At 49.4% G+C, this 21,512-nt stretch overlaps 1 protein-coding gene across 1 annotated transcript in view; it reads right to left on the bottom strand.

Annotated features, from left to right (window-relative positions):
* The window catches only part of PKD1 (polycystin 1, transient receptor potential channel interacting), a 108,752-nt gene extending 88,203 nt beyond the window's left edge, over positions 1-20,549 (bottom strand). The window contains exon 1 of the mRNA XM_068908129.1: positions 20,241-20,549. Coding sequence (XP_068764230.1) covers positions 20,241-20,506 — 266 coding nt within the window. The 5' untranslated portion in view covers positions 20,507-20,549. The remainder of the gene's footprint in view (positions 1-20,240) is intronic.
* Between the last annotated feature and the right edge of the window lie 963 nt (positions 20,550-21,512).

Raw genomic sequence — 21,512 nt, 5'->3', positions numbered from 1 at the left:
CTCCTTTAGCGCCAGCCAACGGGGCAGCACAGCTGTGCAGTCCCCCGTTCAGCTCAGGGTTGCGTGGCCCCGACAGGCTATTAGGTACCTCGTGTGCGCCCAGGAGAGCAGAGCTGCTGGAAACGCTGCTTTCCAGCAGGATGTGAAACCACAGCCCTGGCACCTGCGATCAGCAGAGGTCCTGGGTCATGTAATAAAAGACGCAAACAGTCCCTTATTCAGCCAAGTCATGCCGGGATCACTGCCCAGTCATGTCCATTCAAACAGTGACAATCCGCATTAACTGCACCCCTCTGCCTTGCTCTCGGTATAAATAGCAGCTTAGACTCCCTGCAGGTTGTGTTTTGTGTTATTTGGTATGTTCAGGAAGGCAGAGACCCCAAGGATTTTCCAGATAAATAGTTTGCCCCTTCTTATCCTTTGAAAGGGTGTCAAAGGACTACTGTTCCTCTGGCAATAAACAAAAGAAAACAAAATAAAATAAAATAAATTAAAATAAAGAGCATGTTGGGGTTCTAAGTAGAGCAGTGAACGAAGAGGGATTTCATACAGGCAGAGGAACTGAGGACTGCGTGATGCAAAGCTTCCCAGCCTTGCACACACTTCTGGTCTTGAGGCAGACTGAGCTGCAGACTGCCTTTGCTCCATTTTTCCTTTCCAACATTTTCCACACCATCCTGCCAAGAAAACTCTGAGAGCTGCCTGCCATGTCTGGCAAACATTTCTTACCGCACAGTCCTCCCAGTTTGCACATGCGCGTGCACACACACACACACAGAGACCTGCAGTGGAGCTGGCTGCTGCTATACCACTCGGAGATGCTGCAGGACATTTGCAAAGCTCTGCTCTCGCTCCGCGCCGAGGGGCTGAGACACTGCCGATATCCTTAGAAAGGGGAGGCGCAGGGAGAGTGAGGGGTGACTCTGAATACATTAGGCATTTTGAGTCCTTCACAGGCAAATCAGCTCCCCAGCTCCCATGGGCTTTGGAAGCCTTATATGATAGAGGGATCACACCCAGGTTTACAGCAGGTTAAGTGAACAGGGAAGGGAATGTGCTGGAAGCAAGGCAACCATTACTTGCACACGCTCAGGCCTGGGTTGTAAATGTGGAAGGGGTTTAGTACTGGTGACTGATGTTCCCGTGGATCACACAAAGACAGATCTAATCTCAGGTGTCTGAACCTTTCCCATGGTGAAGGGACTGGGGAAGATGTTGTTGCCCTTTGCCAGAGCGGCCCAAACCATACCTTCAGGTCAGGCCAAAACATTCAGTCTGATAACCAGGAGAGTGGAGAAGCCATCTCTGTCCCACCCCAGCCATCTTCCTGCAGTATTTTGAACTCTTCCAATTCCAGATGACATCAGTGGTTGTCCTAAAGAACCCTCCTACAAAGCTGGGCAAGTGCCTCATTATTGCTTCTGCCACGCTCATGTGCTCAGTTACTTAGCTCATTATTCTCAAAAGCTTTGCTCTGGCAGTCCCTTTAGGCCTCCAGTCCCTTAGGCCCAGGGAGAGTCCCTCCTCCCCAGGTATTAGTGGGCAGGTAAAGGGAAAGGTAGGAGAGAGAGACATCGCAAGCTATTTGGCTAAGAGACTCGGTATACTCCCATTGCCCACATGCAAGGAAGAACGCAAGCGTGTGAACAGCCAGCTTTGCAGGAGGGGGCAGGTACAGCCCCAGCGGACCCCCCTCATGAGGGAGAAATCACTAGAAAAAAGAGCACAGCTTCTCTCAACCAGTGTCCACGGGTTGAACGGGTACATGTTCTCCGCAGGCAGCAGCACAAAACACAGATAGAGGGACTACGGGGAAACGGAGCAAAGCAAACCCAAGGCTGACAGCTGGAGACCTCTACCAGCGGCATGGGCCAGAACAGGAACCATCCTAAGCTTAAAACACAGCTAAACATGGCCTCCAAAGAGGACATCTCCTGCACCTGACAGGCTCTGGGTTGGTGGTTCTTTTTCTGTCAAAGCACTGAGCATAAATGTCATGTATTTTATTATTCATCAAATATTATGACATATTTCTGAAGCCACTTGGAGTCCCAACTCCTACATTCAGCACAATTTGAGCAAATAAAAATTTGCATCTGAGGTGTCTTGCGTTTTTTTACTTCCTGCTGTGTGAAATAGTAAGCAATAAAATCAAATCTGTGGAAACAAATGATAATTGCTAAGAATTAAAAAAAAAATCCCAACTCCTTCCTGGTCCGCCACAGTTACTCTAAGCACTGCTGCTTACACAGGTAGAAGAACAGGCTCCAAGTCCGGACTTCCTCACTTTTATGGGTTTAAATTGGATCCCACTAGGTGTTTAAAGGCCATTGTTGAACTGCTAACGCATTTTGCAGCGTGACTAATACCAACTGGGTTATTTTTCACTCTCATTTGGCTTTTTTTGGCTCCATCTTCCTGCCACAGCAGATAGGACAGCAGAACAGAGCAGCAGAATAACAGGTGAATGATAGAGTGTGCTGGGTATTCACAGAGCAGGGGTAAGAGTTCACCAGCTACTCTATGACTGAAGAGATGTAGGGACAAGCTGCTGCCTTCCCTGTTTCAAAGTGAGCAAAATGGATGTGCAAACATGGCTTTCTTCCACGTAAAAGGCAAGTGCAGCACTTGGTGTGGAACCATAAGACAGAACAGCAGGAGGAAAAGATGAAGAACTAACTACAAGTTGCTACTACAGAAATTAAAGGAGCACAGTGAAAATCTCCCCGAGAGGCTGGCTTCAGCCCTCAACTGCCCTAGCTGGGCTCCCTCCACACTCACACCAAGGTCCTTGAAAGCTAGACTTTGTCTTGTGCTTCCAGAAGGCTTGGAGATTTTCTCCCTCCCTTCCCACTCACCACCCCCCCCCAGGTTTTTTTTTTTTTTTAAATCAACCTGCAGATTCTAGGTGACTGCACACATTTAACTGACTGGAGGCTGGCAGAAGGGACAGAGACAGGCCCAGGGAGCAGGATGCAGGCAATGTTTTATGAAATACCCTTTGGAACCAACACTTTCCCCTACCAGGAAAAGTCTTTGGCAACTGGACATCTCTGAACTGTGGATTAGGGTGATTTCAGAACTCTCCCTCTATGTCCGCTATCCTTCCTTGCCAGACTGTGGCTTCATCTTAATGCAGGAGACACTGATTGAGAACATCATTGACGACATAAAAAGGAATGGGAGAGACTTCCCAAGAAATGCAACCACAGAGCCTGTTCCAGGAGCTCCTCCCTGCACACCAGGACTGGAAAAAGTCAGTATATTCATTGTACCTGGAATCTGAGCACCGTCACAGCTCAAGCACTGTGACTTCCACAGTCAGACAGCTGGCAACCCAGCCAGCCACTCCATGCAGAGGCTTCTGGACAAGGGTGGGCTGTAGAGAACTTGGAATAAGAAAGGAAGGTGAAGCAAGAAACCTCCACCTCCTTTGAAGATTTTGTCTGAGGTTTTTCAGATGCTGAATAAGAAGAGTCATCGAAAGCCTCTTCAGAGGCACTGAGTACATCAGATACATGAGCAGAGCAGGGCTCCCGTTAACAATATCATCCATAAACCCCAGTGCTGCTGTAGCTATATCAAGCCCTCAGGCCCAACACAAAAAACAAAAACCCAAGAAACTATAAGCAAACTAAATTCATCCTTTTCTTGGAACAACCCACCTTTCTTAATGTGAAGAGAGCCTCAACCCCACAGCTGGAAGCTCAGAAGTGGGGAGTATAAGTTAACACTGAATATAAGTACAGCAAAATCTCCCCATCTAATGGCATCTGTAATCTTAGACAAATCTTCCTTTAGTTCAACATCCCATCAAACGTACTTTAAAACGCTCCGTCTGTTCTCCCATTAGCTCTGCTGTCTAATCAGATTCCACGCAGGGAGCCCTGGTAACTTACAGCAAGCAATCAGGGTTTGTAGTTTCAAATTGGAAACGACCAGCCACACAAGCAATCAGTTCCTGTCCATTATGTGCACACATCCCCCCAGGGCTGGCATGAGCTGTAGGACTTGGCATTCAAAGGCTCACAAGCTTGACTGGCCCAGGAAGAGCCCAAATCCCACCTATGTACTTCTGGTGTGAGTTTACAGTACTCAGCTGGACAACACTATGAACTTCCTGTTATGAGACAGATTAGAATCAGGCTTCGAATCATAATTTGTCCCAGTACTCCTGAGAAGGTATGAGAGAAATATTGATAAAATAACCCTGTTAGTAACCCTGGATTAACTTGCCATTCCAATTAAATGCTTCACAGTGCTTGAATTTGGTACTACCCAGAAAATACATCTAAGCAGGTTCCCTGCTTACGGTCACACATCTTGAGTCCAGTCAGTGCTCCTGCAGAAGACAGCAGGTCTGTCACAGTTGGACACGTCACATCCCCAACTCCTCAGTCACTCTGTTTGTGCAGAAAGAAGCAAAAGCCAGAAGCCCAGGGATACAATCTCCCAAGATTTGGGTGGTGTTTGGGGAAGTGCCTCCGAGATGAGAGGGAGAGGAAGTCAGAGTCCTGGATTGAAGGCTAGCTCTAGCTGACAAAGTACTCAATTCAGCTTTGGGTTATCCACCGATTGGATACTCGCCTCTAAACAGCAGAAATGCCATATAATCCATCTGATCACATGACAAATCCTCTGAAAATGACATTCAAGATTTCAACTGCACCTTTACCAACTTCCAAGCTTTATCAACCTTGTCTGAATCCCAACCAGCTCCTGTATCTGGAGCTCCCATGGTATGCAGCTCTAAATAACCCTTCCCTGTCCAGTTTTACCCAAAAGGGAGAATTAGAAGATGTACTCAGCCTTGCCATAAGGGAACTGGTAGGATCCCTAAGGCTGTCTCCTGGAATCAGGACATTAAATGATAATCTATACTTTCTCTCTTCACTTTTTTTTTGTTGAAATGACTTTTTTCTACATCTTCTTACAGAGCAGTAAGAGATGCCTCCAAAGATCTCCTGCATAGGACATAAGGCTCAGAACCCAGAAGGCAATCACATTTGGCCTTTTTTGGTTTATTTTTAATTTCAACATTTATGGGAGCAGTGGGTGACTCATGCTTTGGCTGACAGGGCTGGATTCTCGTAAGTAATTACATTCTAGCTATTTAATTAAGATAAGTTTTCCCACTTCTGTTTGAGGTGCTGGTGATACCACTGACTGTAGCAAGAAAAACACAGATCTTTGCCTTGGGTCTCAGGCAGGTGAAAGTCCAGACTTTTCCTTCTTCAACCCCTGGCACGTGCATCCAAAGTGAAAGGTGCAAATATATCAAATTTCCCAGCACTGCTCAGCTCTATCAAATCACTCAAGCACCTCCTCCCACAGGAGAGCTCCACCCTTAGCAAAAGACGAGAAATCCTACACACACCAGGGCTACTGTGACTTGTTAAGTATGGTTTTGCTCCACATACCCTGATTTCCTTTCCAGCAATGCACTAAAAAAATGACTGAGGAGAGAGTTTGTAGTTAAGGAATTCAGTGAATGATTAACTCCATCCTACCTATTAACCATTGCTCTCCATTCCCTCATGCCTTGCAGAAACCCCACTTCCGGGTGGCAAAACTATGCCAAAATCTGATATCACATTGGTTTTGCTTGTAGAGTGGTCAGGTGATACAGATGGTTCTGGCTTTGAGCTAAAACCCATTAAGTTCAGCAATGATTAATCCAGAACCCTGGCACAAATTCATGATGAAATGCTGTTCCTTTTGTCACACCAAGTTCACTTAAATGGATCCTGCTTCTTGCAGGTCACCATGGAGGAACAGTCGCTACACAGCCCTGCACAGGCAAGAGCTCCATGCACACCAGAAACAGGGTCTAGTGCAAGGACAGTTCTTTGCAAAGTAGCAAATTGACACAATGACTAGGTGTTGCTCTCCCTACCCCAAAATGAACCACCTCTATGCCATGCTGTGATGCATTTGGGACTAGGACAAGAAAGAGAACGCAGCTTTGCCAGTCTGAAGATGCTACAGACCAGTGGCAGCTGGAAGTAACCCCTGGCTGAACACACAAGTCTCAGCAAGCATATGCGTGGTGGTGCAGCTCAGTACAGAATCTACCAAGCTCTCCCTACCCTGCAGGATGACCTCTGGAGGTGTAAATCCATTACTTGTAGGCTCCAGTCCTGCAGTTCATGTATTATGTTGCACTGTCCAGAAAATTGGGCGCACTACTGCTTTTTCTTGACTAACAAAGTTTGGGGGATTCTTTTGGAAAGGAATCACAACCTCAACCAACCCAGTCCAGCAACTATTTTACAGCAGATGCACGTACACCCTCAGCAAGCCATCTCATACTACAAGGCATTCATGGCCACATGCGCACATGCAAGCCCACACATTTAGCACACTCAACTGCACCTCAGAAGACTGGGAGAGCTTGGTCCCTGGCTCTGACAATAACTTCCTGTATGACCTCAGCAAAGTCCCTTACTCTCCGTGCGCATAAAGCTTTTACAGCCTTACCCAGCCATAAAACAGGAACACTTCCTTTTTCTTTTGCCTTGCCCATTTCTACTGCCAGATCCTGAGGATAAGGTCTGTTACTCACCATGCTTGCGTACAGTACCTAGCACTATGAGGTCCCTATCCTGCCCGAGGCTCTCAGCGCAACACATACAAGTAACAGTTTCCAGAGCTTTGGGTTTCTCTGCAAGCTCCCACAAACCACGGCACCATGTAATAGACACAGCTGTACGTGAGCATTTTAAATTGGGCTTTCTTGTACCTTTACATACAGAGAGAAACCAGTACTGCTGATGTGTCAGGAATTTACCCCACCAGTTTCTTCCTCATCACCCAAGGACAAGTAGTAGGTAAGACGCCTGAAAATCCTGCTCTCCTTAGACTGTCCAACACTGGGACCCTCACGGTATCCACTCAGGGCAGGGAGACACCAACTAAAACTCTATGTGGAGAGCTGAAATAAGAGGATTCTCAGTATCCCAAGACCCAGGAACCCATCCTTGCGGTATGAGAGCTATGGTATTTCAAGGCCTGCACATACCAATGGCCAAGTAGGATTTAAAAGAGTATGCTTTGTTCAGAGCAACATGGTGAACCATGAAAGTGTGGGTGAGAAGGATTAACACACTCCTCTGCAGAAGCCAGGACTTGATGCTGTCAAGGCCAAGACTCTCATCTGTCTGTAGTCTGTGCAGAAACCAGGCTGAAAGATCACAACAATCTTCTCTGCTCTTTAATTCTGTAGATTAATTCTTTAACTTAAATCTGCTGGGACAGATTGTCATCATCTCACCACACATGCACGCTTGCCCCTGTGCTGACTCCCCGACACCCACACAGTCCTTTCCTGCAAACGCTTCTCTGCCTCACGCTCTGCCAATGGTGGCTTAGCTATTGCCAGCCAGCCCATGAGCTGGGAAGAATTAGGACCCCACAACTTTAAAAGAAACAAGTGCAAAAGTTGAGCTGCAGCCAGGAGAGACTTGAGACCCATCGCTGCCGCAGGCTTTTATCACATCTGAACAGTAAGCTCAAGGCCCCTGCTGAGGGCTTTTTTGCTCTATATTCAATAAAGAAAATGAAAAAAAAAAAAGTTGCTGCTGCGGAAATGTGTTTCATACTGTAAAAGACAAAAAGCCCGTCCCTCCGGAAGGCCATGCGCCAGCTGCAGCGGCAGCAACGCTGCAGAGGCACTGCTTTTAGCACCCTGCCCTAAGTTTGATGAAGCAGAGGATCAAGCCATCCTCCAGCTCCCAGTAGGAATACTGAAACGCAGCCCCTAAGGACGGGGAAAGGGGCAGTCTCCTCTCCCTTTAATCAGCCATCATTAAACAAACAGCTAACAGCAGGGATCTTGTGGTACGTACTACAGCCAAGAGCTACTGACTGCCTGATCCTGAACCCGCACAGCGTTTGTGGCGGTGCCTGCAGACCCCGAGGCAGGGCAGCCTGCTCGGCCCCGCGGAGAGCCCAGCCCGGGGCACGCGGGGCGTCTGAGGACGCTCCTTCGCCACGACCGAGTCCTCGCCGCGAGGTGCGCGTGCACGGGGAGGCTGGGCCGGACTGCGCCCGCAGCGACAGGACAGGGGAGAGGCAGGGAAGGAAACGGAGGCACAGCCGCTTGCCCAAGCGCCGGGGACGAGCCCAGACGAAACCCCGCGTTTCCGGAGAGCCTACCTGTGGGACCACGCCGCTGCCGCCTCCCTCCAGCGCCGTTACGGGCCCCGCAGTGCCACGGTGGCTCCGACAGGCAGACTGCCCCCAGGTCTGGCGGCCAAAGGCACCAAGGACGGTGACAGGTTCCAGCTGTTTACACCACAGAGAACCCCTTGCCAGATTTCCTGAGGTACAAGCTAGCTTACGTGGGGAGGGACGGCAAAACAGAGCGGGAGCTGAACCAGAGCTGCCCCGCGGCTGAGGTAAGATGGCGCCTGGCTGAGGTAAAATGGCGCCCGGCTGAGGTAAGACGGCGCCCGGCTGAGGTGAGACGCTTTGGGGAGAACGAGCGGAGGCGCTGGCAGCGCTGGAGGGCCACGCCGGGCCTCGCTCTCCTCAGAGGGGAGCGAGGCCCACACGCATGGCCGCAGGCCGCCGTGGCGGCGCAGGCTGTCCTTCCGCACAGCGCAGCCGGCAGCCACGCTGGGCCTTGCTCGCCCATCTCCGCGCCTGCGGGCTGCGGCTGCACGGTCTCCTCACTCCGGCTGCTCGTGGCAAGGGAAGCCCTGCCGGCCCCACGTCCGTCTGCCCCCGAGGAGCCCGCCGGGAGCAGCCACATCGCTCTCCGGAGCTGACGCGTCGCACTGCAGTCAACGCTGGCTTCGTAGCTGGGGCTGGGATATTTCCATGTGAGGAACTGACAGCGCTGCCTTGAAACAAAGAGTACAACTGGGCAGAAAATTAAAGGGTTTTTTTTTTTCTCAGATGTGTTAAAAGAAAAACAAATGCTGCTCTGGCTGCGACTGCACAGTGAGATCCACGTGGCGCCGGCACCCGCTGCACGGCGCGTACCAGCGAAGCGTGTGGTATGTGATCAGCTCGGGGACGATGGCAGGAAGGGGATGAAGCAAGAGCAGGGGCTGGAAGGCAGGACCGAGGCTACAAAGAAGCCTGTAAAGATGGATGAGCGCGTGCGCTTTGCTTTACCTCGCTTGGGCTGAGATTCAGTTTCCAGTGAGCTGGTACGGGGTAACACTTTGCTCCCTTCTCGCCAGGATGGCAGAGTACCAGGCACACAGGAATTAGAAATCCAGGGCATTTATCCAGCAGCCAAGCATTCAAGCCCTCCATGAACATTCACTTCTATAAATAACCACTACAATACTCCTGGGAAGCAAGTAAGCACCAGCCCCATTGCTCAGACAGGGGAGACTGAGAGCAGATGAATCCGTGACAGGCCAGCCCACGCAAACAGGATCAGAACTGAAAACAAAACCAAGACATCTGCTTTCCCCTCTTTTCCAGCTGTTAGACAACACTGCCCCCAGTAGCCCAGCTCTCTTCCCAAACTACAGTATGTACTTCAATGCCCTGATTGTGGAGGGGAGAAGGACTGAGGGGGAAGCAAATCCTGGCCCTGGACACACCACACACACAGCCAGGGCTGTGTCTCCAGGGCTGCTGGAGAAGTCAACAACCTCAAGGAATGGCATGGCAAGCCAGCAAACACCACTCAGGGTCCACTTCCACCTCACCTCTGCACGGCACTGAAGTGGAGCTGTGGTTGTGCACACCAGGAGAAAAGGGTGCTCCAAGTTCCTGATCAGACCAACCACCTGCAAGAGGAGAGGATTTGGACGCACGTACTCCGAAGATCCAAGACTCAACCAATTGTGAAATGTCTTTCCCAAGCAGCTAGCGTGTGCTTCTACTTTGGGGAAGTTCTGCGTCCTGAGGGAGCAGGGGTTTTGGAGATCAGTATCCAAATGTAGATTCCTCTCCCAATTCTCTCCAAAGTTACGGGATCAAGCTACAGACTCAGAGGTGTCACAGCTAATCCACAGGAAGATGGAATGCAGCAGTGGGCTTTGTTGGCTTCTTTTTGAGTTCTGATGGATAGCTCTAGTTAACCCTTTAGATGCTGCAAATTCTAAATTATGCCAGAAGGTAATCCTCTAATCTGACTGGCTGCATAACATGGGTCACTGCCCTCAGTGCAAAGTAAATCCTGACTAACGCAACTTAAATTGGTGGCTGTATCAGATGCAATCTGAGTATGTGAACAGAAACTAAGCTGTCCAAGAACAGCGACGTTGCTTTTACAGTTTACTTTCCTGCAAGCACTGCACACGATGAAAGCTTTTCAAGAAATGGCTAATTGCTGGAAGCAATAAGTAAGAGTGGGGGTAGAGGTGATGGTAAAGGGTCTCAGAGTTCAGGGCCAGGCTGTTATGCTACTGTAGTTATTTTGTCTCGTGTGAAACAGAAAAAAAGAACAAACGATGCTCCTGGCACTCTTCATAAAAATGGGATGTGTTTTCTTTCCAAATTAAAACTTGGGAATTGTATTCTGCCAGTCTAGCAGAGCCTCAAGTACCATCCAGATAGCTTAAGCTTTGTTTCCATGGTGCTGTCCTGAAGCCTGCTATGCACAATAACAGCTCTATGGCACAAGGGGGATGAGTGCATTTCAGCAATGGGGCAGCAGCAGTCCTCTTTTTTCTTTTTTTTTTCCTATTAGTAAAGCTATTAATTATTGCTGGCATGAACCCAATCCACCACATACATCAGCTACAGTGAATTCTCATAATGCAACTGAAAGACCAACACAGTCTAACCCTTAGCCTCTTATAGCTATTGTCTTACTACCTCAGTTTTGTCTACACTAAAATTTTTTTTAAGACTTGTGATACAAACTTTGCACTGATCCATGCAATCAGGGGTTGCAAATCTACGCAGAATGCAGTCCATAAAGCCAGTGACTTCATGTTTTCCCTCTGTAGGAGTAAAATAATGTTCTCACACTCCGATAGAAACCTTTGATCTGCACAGATTTAATTCATTACTTATGAATCTCTGGCCAATGTCACTGTTCATTTCAGTGGCTCTCTACTTGCAATCATCTCCTGTGTCTGGGAGAAGCGGGAACCCTTTTTCTTCCATGTAGTGGAAGAGCTGAGAAGTAATCCTGATTAATGGATTCACCAACTTGTTGCTTATGTAACGGTCCTCTTCTAGAAAATCATTGAGGTAGCCATAACGAGCTACCCTCTAAAGCAGCTTTAAGAGGGGTTGGCCAGGAGCCAAGATATTTTCCAATGGAAACTCTCCTCCCAGGGAATCACCCTGCATTGTATTTCAGATGAGTGCTTTGTTTTGTTTAGGATGTAAGAGAAAAAATATTTTTAATTGTGCTCTGTTTAGATACAAGGGCAGTTTTATGACACAAGGGTCACTATAGGGCCTGCTGGAATCATTTATGAGACTGGAATGACAGCAGCACTGCTAACATCTCAAAGGCAAACCCACGCTTCTACTTTTGCAGGATTGCCTGGACCATCTGCAGGTCTTGGGCAAGAGCTGTCTCTTTGCTGTGTCCGCGCAGCGCCTAAGCTATGAGACATGAGAGGTGGTACAGCAATACAAAATAATAAAGGTGCCAGTTGATTGCTCTTTCCATATTCAAATTCCTCCTTTTGAAAAGTCACTCTTTCCACAAAGCTTTCCAGCCCTTTTCATCCAAATAGGGGTGAAACACAACTCTGCTGAGAGCCAGCTCCACACTCCAGACAGCACACAAAGCCGATTGCACAGGCTCAGGCAGAGCACAGACCCTTTCACAAGGTTTCCATAATGCCCCTCTGCAAGGATCTGTCTGTGGATGACAAGGCAAGGAACTGTCTCAAAACCCCCATCCATCTCCTCTTTCTGATGAAGAAAGCTAGCCTGAAGAGAGGTGTCTGGGGGAGTGAAAAGCACAGCTGAGTGGAGGGGATGTTGCTGCAACGCTTTTCTTGGAGACTCTGCTCTGCAGCTCATTGCAGTTTCCAACTGTTCCCTTAGCGCTCTCAGCCTCAGGAGAGGAAACGCTGCACATATGCTCTGTGCTGGGAGCACGCATCACAGGATGGGGCCCGTTATTATTATTCTTATCACTCCATGCACCCGCCTGGCACTGGCTGAAGCGTGGCTCAGACGGTTCCCTCTGCACACAAACAGCTACGCAGCATCTGCATGTGAAAGCCATTAAGCAACAGCACAGAAGCAACCCATGAGGCAAAACCCATGAACATTCCCATACTGACAGCGCACTGGTCTCCGCTGCCAGCACGATGCGGGGGTGCCGCGCTGGGCTGCACGCAGGTGCTGACGAGGAGCCGAGCCACGTGCTTCTCTTCAAAGTTAACACTTGTGTGGCCATCTCTCCTGACAGCCCCACCAACAGCAGGCAGACGCTGGAGCGCGAAGAGCCCCGCAGTGCCTTCCCTGCGCACCGTCCACAGCCTGTGGGCCAGTGCTGATGTCCTACTGTTGGAAGTGTGGCATGCGTGCGCATTAGCAGTGGAGACAGGAATTGAAACATCTGTTTTATCTGAGCCACGCTTGGAAAGGCTAAAGCATATTCCACCCTTAACTCATAACCAGCCCAGCTGTGAGGCATGCAGATGAACAGAGCGGTACAAAAATAGCCACTTCTGTAATGTTCTTTCAAGCAACACGAGGCAGCCGTACAAAAATAAATACACAAAAAAGAATAATCTTTTTTTCAGCTATTAGAGGGACCCATGTGCTCACATCACTGCGACATGGTAAAAGGAAGCATGCCTCTGACCCACCGTTCTGTGTGCACAAGGCATCAGTGTGCAACTACCTAACCAAAGGACACAAATTCCCACTACGCGACAGCATGCAGTTTCCACCCACAGCCCCTGATGGGACTAGACGCTGATGCTTTTACAGACCTGATCTAAAACAAAATCCACATGCTTCAGGCCGGCCTCACTCCACCCCCTTCCCCAGGCGTGGCTTTGAGAGAGAAACTAGCAACTTTGGCCAACAGAACAACTCGGCTCTGCCTTTCCCAGGCTTAGCTGTTCCTTGGTTCCTCCCTCAGGAGGACTCAACCCACACCCTAGATCCTCTTTTTAGAGAGCCACTCCCACCTCTCCCGACCATGAAGCATTTGCTGTAGCAGAGCTTAGTTAACCCATTCCCAGCAAGATCGGTGCCCCGCACAGGACGGGGACGGGTGCTTACAGGCCCCCATGTAAGCCTCTGCATGAGGGAGGGGAAGGAGAGGCTGCAGTTCCCGTCTCAACCAAAGCTACAGCAAAAACTGCTCTTTTGCTTTGGTGATCTCCAGAAGCCTGTCTGCCGGCTGGAGGAGCCCACAGCAGCACGGATCCTGCAGGAGCCAGGGCTGAGGCGTTGCCAGAGGATGTTGCAAGGGAGTTGTGAAGAGGCCACTGCTGGGGACCTGCAAGTATCATTAGGGATGTTCTGTCCAAGGAAAGGAGCACAGGTTCTAGCCAGGGCTACCAACACCACCCTGCAGATCTCCAGTTTCAAACCAGCGATTAGACCTCCTGACCTCACCACAGACATGCAAAGTGTAGAGACAAACAAGTAGAGCCAAATGTGTTTCTTGATATGTGTTTCTGCAAGGAGAAGAGGGAGTCCCATCACCTTTCAACGCTGGAGTGTTGGGGGCAGCCTGGAGACCCCAGACTAGAGGTACAGCAGGGCCTCATGGTTAACATCCATGTGTTCTGATTGAAAAATATTACTGGCATTACCACAAGTGAACATCTCCTTTTCTCCTCCATCAGGCACCGGTATCAAACCTGCATATCACAGTACCTTACCATGGGCTGCTAATTAAATTAAAAATGACACTGGATTAAACACACTATGGTGTGCCACATCTGAAACTTCCTCTCTGATTGCAATTTATTAAAGTTTTTAGTAGGCCTGATGCCAGGAAGCCAGAGAGATCTGCTGGTTCCTAACCTGAGGGGAACTACTTCTACTGTCAGCAGGACTGGCAAGAAGCAGCTAACTGAAGAACACGCATAGCTTTGCTTTGATTATTTCTGTTTAAGTCCACTGCTAGCATATCATTAAAACTGATGCAATCTTTTTGGGAAACGGAGGAGTGGGAAAGTGAGGACAGAATCTGTTTACTGGCCATGGCTCTTATAATTTACCACAAACGCTACAGATGGCCAACTTGCATGTTGTTGATGCTCTTCCTGATGATAATTATCCTTTAAAAAAAAATGGAAATGGCTGTAACTGCGTGCTTTTTGCTTTCTGTGCTCTCCACAAAGCAAAAACTAATGCTATATTTCAATTTGACATTTTTATTTTTGGCAAACAAAGATGTCAACTTAGCGTCAGTGTCTAAGTAAGCAACAGCCCTTTAATATGAAAAACAAACTAATTCTTTAATGAAAAGGCAGCTTAAGAAATAAGGACTGCACGAGTTTCACAAGTACCATGTCTCCCCACTGCCCTCACTGTCACAAGAATGTATCTCCATGCAGCTCCCACCTTGCTCTGCGCCAGCAGCAGGGAGCACATCTTTGCCCAGACTGTCCCTCTTCACCCCATCTCTGCTCTTACTCGCTTACTGCAGCCCTGAGAGTGTTCAGGGACATATGGGGTAAATAAAAGACACGACACAAAATCAAGCTGAACTGCAGTGATCAATCAAAGTACAACAAAGCTTGAAGAAATGAAGAAAGGATGACACAGAAATGCAGTACGGAAACCACAGTGTGGAAACTGAGGCATCAAAAGAGATAAAACAGGGAATTCCATTAAATGGCAAACAGGGAGCAAAGCATTAGCAACCCCAGATGAGTCTGTTTCACTCTACCTTCTAATCAAGAGATTTTCTTTTTGAAACCCCTCTACATGAGGGCAGAAGGAAAGCAGCTGGGTGAAACGAGCTTCCTTCACTGCACGAGACACCCGGGGGAGCTTGCCAGCCAGGGGAAAAAAAGCAGGATTGGGCCTACACTTCCTCTCCAACAAGGAAAAGAAAACAAAGGGAAGTAGTCTAGAGAATGAGAAAGCCGCAGATGGAAAGAGACACCACCAGTAAATCTACAAATTGCAGGAGATAGGAAGAAAAAAACAACATAAAAGCAGTACTTGCTAAAAATAAACTGGATTTCAAAGGAACCCAGAAACACGATCTGAGCAAAGACATGGTCTTCCTTTCCACTAAGGCTAGAAGCTACCACATCCCCATAATCTCACCAGGTTGAATATGGGAAGGAATCAGTAACTGTTCCAAAAGCTCCCTTAGATTCTCCAAGGCAGGGCCCTATAACCACTCTGAGATCACACGCTAAATCCCCCAGATTTTTTCTGGAGGGTAGAGATGAGGGAGAGCAAAGAAGAATAGGGGAGGTGGGACAATATTTTGTTTGGTGTTTTGTTTTCTGCAAACTAAAACAAAGAGTACCTTGGTACCAGCCACAGCCTCTTGGCTACTCTCTGATGGGTATCTAGGAAAGCAGGATCAGGCCTTTCCTGACACGGGTCAGGAGTGGGCCTTCACCCAGCAAGTCTTCTCTCCACCCAGGTGGAATAGGAGATTTTTAGCTGTGGTTTCTCAATGGGTCATTTTCAGTCACTAGCAGGGCTCACGGCTTTGACTGCACCGAGTTACAAAGTGCAAAATCCTTAAATGCTGGGCCAGCATCAAGGAAGTGAGATATCTTGATGTTGCCCCTGATTCTTTACTTAAAACATTTGCCAAGAAGCAGAAAACCCTTCAAACGCCACCTCTGTGATGGATGTCTTTTCTTCTCTAGCAGTACATTTTTGTTAGTGCATTGTTAAACACCACAAAAAAGCCACAGTTTAAATTTTAAAAAGGTTAAGCTTCTCAGTCACGGGACTAGAGCTCAAACTTCTCCAAAACTTGAAGAAGGAGTACAATAAACAACCCAAAGACCTCCTTGATGGACAGTGCCTTCAGTGTAATGCCATTATGGTGTTAGCAAAGTGTCACCAGAGACCATTAGGCTTTGGTAGAATAATACAGAACTGCTTCCTAGCTTGGTCCTTTAACTACAGTTACAGTTTGCTTAGGTGGTTAGTCCCTTCCACTAGCTGAAGGGATCTTGTTTGCAAAATAGTTATCTAGCACCTCATTTGGGCCTTGTTCCCCCCTCCAAAATTTCTCACAAAAAAGAAACACAATCTTATTTCAGCCGGGGTTATGGACTCTTATTAGAATGATGTTCCAGATTATCTTATTTTTTCTAGGAATAGAAGTAAAGCTATTTTGAATTTGTGGACAGACCACTGCTGTACAGACACTCCACTCCTCATGGGTTTCTTAAAACTGGATTTTAGTTTTAATTGGATTTTCTTTTCCATCATCTTTTGAAGACTCCTTGAGCCTTGAAAAGGCTGTTTCTGCATCACGTAACAATGCTAACATCTACCTAACATCTACCAATAATTACCAACTTTTGCAATTTAAAATATTACAGGCTGTAGGTTTCTGAATCATAAAATCTGTTTATTTTGAGAAGGTTTGCTTAGGTGAAGTCACCGGCTAGGCAGCATAAACCCTGGGCTCACTGCCAAATCCACCAAAAGCCCTGCTGGGTTTTGGATAAAAGTTATGACCCCCAAACCCGCAAAGCTTCTACTTCTGCAGAAGTGTGGTGATAGAAGAGCTCATCACCTATTTGCACCTTCTCCTTCTTACTCGTTCACATATACTACTCAATATTAATGAAGAAAAAACAAGCAAGTTTCAACGCTACAGCATTTTACAAATTGAGATTCTAATCTCCACTTCAAAACTACCGTAATACTAAAGATGTGCCAGAAATAGTCAATATTTGCAAGGGAAAGTCAGAAAACCTTTATGAGGTTTATTTCCAGTTAAGGAATAAAAGAGGTGATATCATCTCATGAAATAGCTAAAGTCTCAAAGTAAACGTGAACAAAATCCAGCAGTGCTGAGAGCAGAGCACTTGAAGAGGGGAGCAGATCAGAACGTTTCTCACACGGAGAAACTCGGAAGTGCAAATACTGCCACTTGAAACGTGCTGCTCTCGAAGTACAATTTTTCTGTTGCTCACAAGATTATTTGGTGTAACAGCCTTGCTCTTGCTTCCAGTGAGACTTTGCATTTTACTTCTTCAAGAACCTGGTTCTAGGGATGGGAAGGGGCCAATATTCCTATTCAGTCCGCCTGGAGACTGCCTGCGGCTAGGTATGCAGCGTCTGCAAGCAGCAGAGCTTATTTCCTTAGTGATTCTTTGGATGTGGCATTTCTTCTGTACTCATGGAAACAGTCCTGCCGAAGTTGGCATTCTCTTACTCAAAGTCGCTACGTCTGTAATGTTGGGTGCGAGAGGAATTCATTTCCTAGGCCTTAATTCTACAGTTAGATGTACAGAATCGCATTTGCTTCGGGGAGCTGCTCACACCCGCCTGCTGCAGAACCGGGAGCCTCGGTGCTGGCATTTTCTGAACTCTGCCTTCCTAAAGGCTACTTCCATTTCAGACTAATAAAAAAATAAAAGGTTTTAGAGAGATAAAATACATTCTCCTCAAGACAACAGAGAGCAAATTATTAAAAAATATTATTTACTTTATCTGTCTTTGTTCAACAATGGGCACATGAAATGATTAGATAAAACTACTTGCATAACTTCACTGTGTCACGAGCTGGAGTCTCTCTCATCCCTACAGAAATTCATCTATAAATCTTTAGTGGTTATAATAACAATGTAAGCTCACGTCTCGTCCTTAGGAGGTCAAATAGAGGAGCAAACTTATTCCCAAGGGAAATCCATGTGCCACAGCAGACCGTTTCAACACATCTTGTACCAATAATCGGAATATTACCAGCTCAAACTTTTTCAGCTGAGTCTATACACACAAGATGATTTGTTGGCGGACAAAGGTGATTTTACAATTCACTAAAGTCTGAATTCCAAAGACAATCATTTTTCAATAGAGCAAAATTGTTCCTCTTAAAGCATTGCTCTTAACAGTGTTGTAAACAACTAATTCTCCACTGAAATCAGAAAAAAAACCCATCAGTAATACTATCCTGCAGTTTCAATAGATTTGCTTTAACAGATGCCCTCTTCTCACATTCTGGGTGCTTTGTTTTGTTGACCTGCAAGAGCTTTATGTCTAACTTGAATTTGTCATTGCATAATAGGACATAATCCAAAATGTGTTGGGAGCTTTCACAACTCAACGCCTCTAAACAACAATAATATAAACAGTCTCAAACACTTACTTCCAAAATTAGTAATCCTAGAAACGTACTGTCATAACATGGATCCTTAAAAAGCCAAATGAACTACTTATCGTCACAGTCTTCTGCAGGCTTTTGCACAAGAGACCAGGAAAGCACTCGGATCTTCTACCTCTGTCCCAGTGGCACGTTCAATTTCCAGAGCCATAGATCTAATGTCTAATGTAACGTCAGAAACCATTAAATAAAAATCAGTATTTCCCAGGTTGGGAAATTCTGCAAAAAGCAGTGGCTAGTTTGTTTGGAAAAGTCTGTTTTGTAAGAAAATATTTGGAAAACTCCTCATCTTCCGGATTTAGAGAAGTACGTTTTTTCCTGAAGTTAATCTAGATACATCTTGCAGATCTACAATTTACTGTGGTGTTTTGAAACTTCTGCAATATTTTTTAATCTATACTGTCCCTTAAAAGTGGAAACTTATGTAAGATTATAGGAGTAGAAAGGCGTCTGCCTTTAGCTTATTAAAACACCAGCAGAAGTTAGTTAATGTGAGATTTTTCTATCGCGCCAGGCCCCACGTCACCTCTTTAACATGAATCACTAGCTGCTTTTGTCTCTTCAAGAACGGAAAAGTTACTCCCTAAAGAGCACACATTTAGGTTCTAAAAACAAACCAAACACTTCTGCTCTAAGTCTGCTTTTCACGTCAAGCAGTAACTGTAAGTGACTGAGCATATGGACTATTCCTGTACTCTCCCAAGAAACATACCTTTCTGACCGATTTTACCAAACCAAGAGGGTTCAACAGCTAGACACGAGCATAACTCTCATCTCCTTTTACTACTTTCATCAAGAAAATCTGATTTGAACTTGTTGGGTTTTTAAAAAAATTATTTGTCATTAATAGTGTTTAAATCGCATCCAACTGATCATTTCTTGACACAATTCTCCTCGGTGTCTCAGAAACGAAGCCGCCAGCACGATACCTCCGTGCGGCCAGCCTCCTAGCCTTCTCTAACGTACCTGCAGGGAACGTCTTAACGTTTGCTCAACGTAACTGATGAGATGTTTCTGACCTCACGGACTTATATGCCCCACAAGTTGCCGCGTTTTGGCAAGATCTGAGCCGGACTGGCTGGGTGCGACAAGACCACCCCGTTCGGGCTGGATCACAGAATCACAGAATGGCTTAGGTTGGCAGGGACCCCTGGAGATCATCTAGTCCAACCTCCCTGCTCAAGCAGGGTCACCTAGAGCACATTGCCCAGGATCACATCCAGACGGGTTTTGAATATCTCCAGCGAAGGAGACTCCACCACCTCTCTGAGCAACCTGTTCCAGTGCTCTGTCACCCTCACAGTGAAGAAGTTTTTTCTCAGGTTCAGATGGAACTGCCTGTGGTTCAGTTTCTGCCCATTGCCTCTTGTCCTGCTGCTGGGCACCACAAAAATGCTCTCTCCAGGTGAGGAGCGGCACGCGTCCCAGCGGCCCCGTGGCCGTGATTCGCGCCGTCATCAGCGACGTCGCACAGAGGGAGCGTTAGTCCCGCTCCAGCTGAGGCTGCTGAACCAGGGCTGGGCTGCCAGACTGGGGCCGCATTTTTCACATACTGAAGCTGTTTTCCCTTTCGCTTGGCTTAGGCCACTTCTGCACATGTCTAACCCCGTGGCGTCCGTGCAGCAAACTTTCTCAGATGTCTCCATGTTTGTCCCTACTGTCAGGCGTCCGGTCTCCATCGCGGTGTTAAATCACAGCGAGTTTTATAAACGCGCCAATCCCACTCAGGAAAAATTTAACCTCCGGGAAGTTGAACGAAGAGGGAGCACTGCTGCCCCTCCGCACTCGCAGCTCGCCTGGGCTCGAACCCGCGGCCGCGGCGCTTCCCCCCGCGCCCCGGGCTCGAACCGGCGGCCGCGGCGCTTCCCCCCCAACGCGTCCCGGGCTCGAACCCGCGGCCGCGGCGCTTCCCCCCGCGCCCCGGGCTCGAACCGGCGGCCGCGGCGCTGCCTCCCCACCGCGCCCCGGGCTCGAACCCGCGGCCGCGGCGCTGCCTCCCCCCGCGCCCCGCGGTACTCACAGAGCCGTGGCGGCCGGCGGGACGTCGGCGCCCGGGCGCTCCAGCCCGCGGGCAGAGCAGTTGACGAGGCAGGAGCCGCCGGCGCGGGCGGCGGCGCAGGTACAGCCGGCGGCGCAGGGCTGGCAGGCGGCGGCCGGGGGGGTCCTGGCGGCCGCCAGCCCCCCGCACAGCAGGGAGCAGAGCAGGCACCAGCCCGAGAGGGGCAGCCGCGCCGCGGGGACGCCATGTTTGCGCTGTGATCCAGTGTGTCCATTTCCAAAAGGCATCTCTCCCTACGGGCATGGCATGGCCCCGGCGCCGCCGCTCCCCCGGCCCGGCCCGGCCGCGCCCCGCTCCGCTCCGCCGCTCCTCGGCGCCCGGCGGCCCGCGCTCAGCGCCCGCCGCGCATCGCGGCCTCCCCGCTGCGCTGGCGCTGCGCGCTGCTCCCGCGGCGGCGCCCGGCCCGGCCCGGCCCGCTGGGCTCCCCCGCCGCTGCCCCGCGCTGTCAGCCCCGGCTCGGCTCGGCCCAGCCCGGCCCGGCTCGGTTCGGCTCGGCGCTGCGCTGCGCTGCGCTCCGCCCGGGCCGCGGCCCGCCGCTCCGCCCCTCCCGGCGGAAACCCGGCGCCGCTCCAGCCCCGCCGCCCGCCCGCCCGCCCCCGCGGCGCCCCCGCCCCCGCCGCGCTCGGCCCCGGCCGCCGCCAGCCGGCAGGGCCCCGACGGGGCGCGCAGCAGCAGCTGGCTGCTCGGGCAGAGAGCCGGGGGCGGGCGGGGGAGAGGGGCGTCCCGGGGGAGAGGGGCGTCCCGGGGGAGAAGGGGGGTCCCGGGGAACAAGGGGCATCCCGGGGGAGAGAGGGGGCATCCCGGGGGAGAGAGGCATCTCGGGGAACAAAGGGCATCCCGGGGGAGAGGGGGCATCTCAGGGAACAAGGGGCATCCTGGGGGAGAGGGGGCATCTCGGGGGAGAGGGGCATCCCAGGGAACAAAGGGCATCCCGGGGGAGAGAGGGGGCATCTCGGGGGAGAGGGGCATCCCGGGGAACAAGGGGCATCCCGGGGAACAAGGGGCATCCTGGGGTAGAGAGGCATCTCGGGGAACAAGGGGCATTCCGGGAGAGAGGGGAGATCCTGGGGAACAAGGGGCATCTTGGGGGAGAAGGGGCATCTCAGGGGAGAGGGAGATCCCAGGGAACAAAGGGCATCTCAGGGAACAAGGGGCATCCTGGGGGAGAGGGGCATCTCAGGGGAGAGGGAGATCCCAGGGAACAAAGGGCATCTCAGGGAACAAGGGGCATCC

Source organism: Struthio camelus, chromosome 15, assembly GCF_040807025.1.
Source record: "Struthio camelus isolate bStrCam1 chromosome 15, bStrCam1.hap1, whole genome shotgun sequence".
Classification (NCBI taxonomy): Eukaryota; Metazoa; Chordata; class Aves; order Struthioniformes; family Struthionidae; genus Struthio; species Struthio camelus.
Note: the sequence above shows the minus strand (reverse complement) of the source record. Positions and strands in the feature narration are given on the sequence as shown.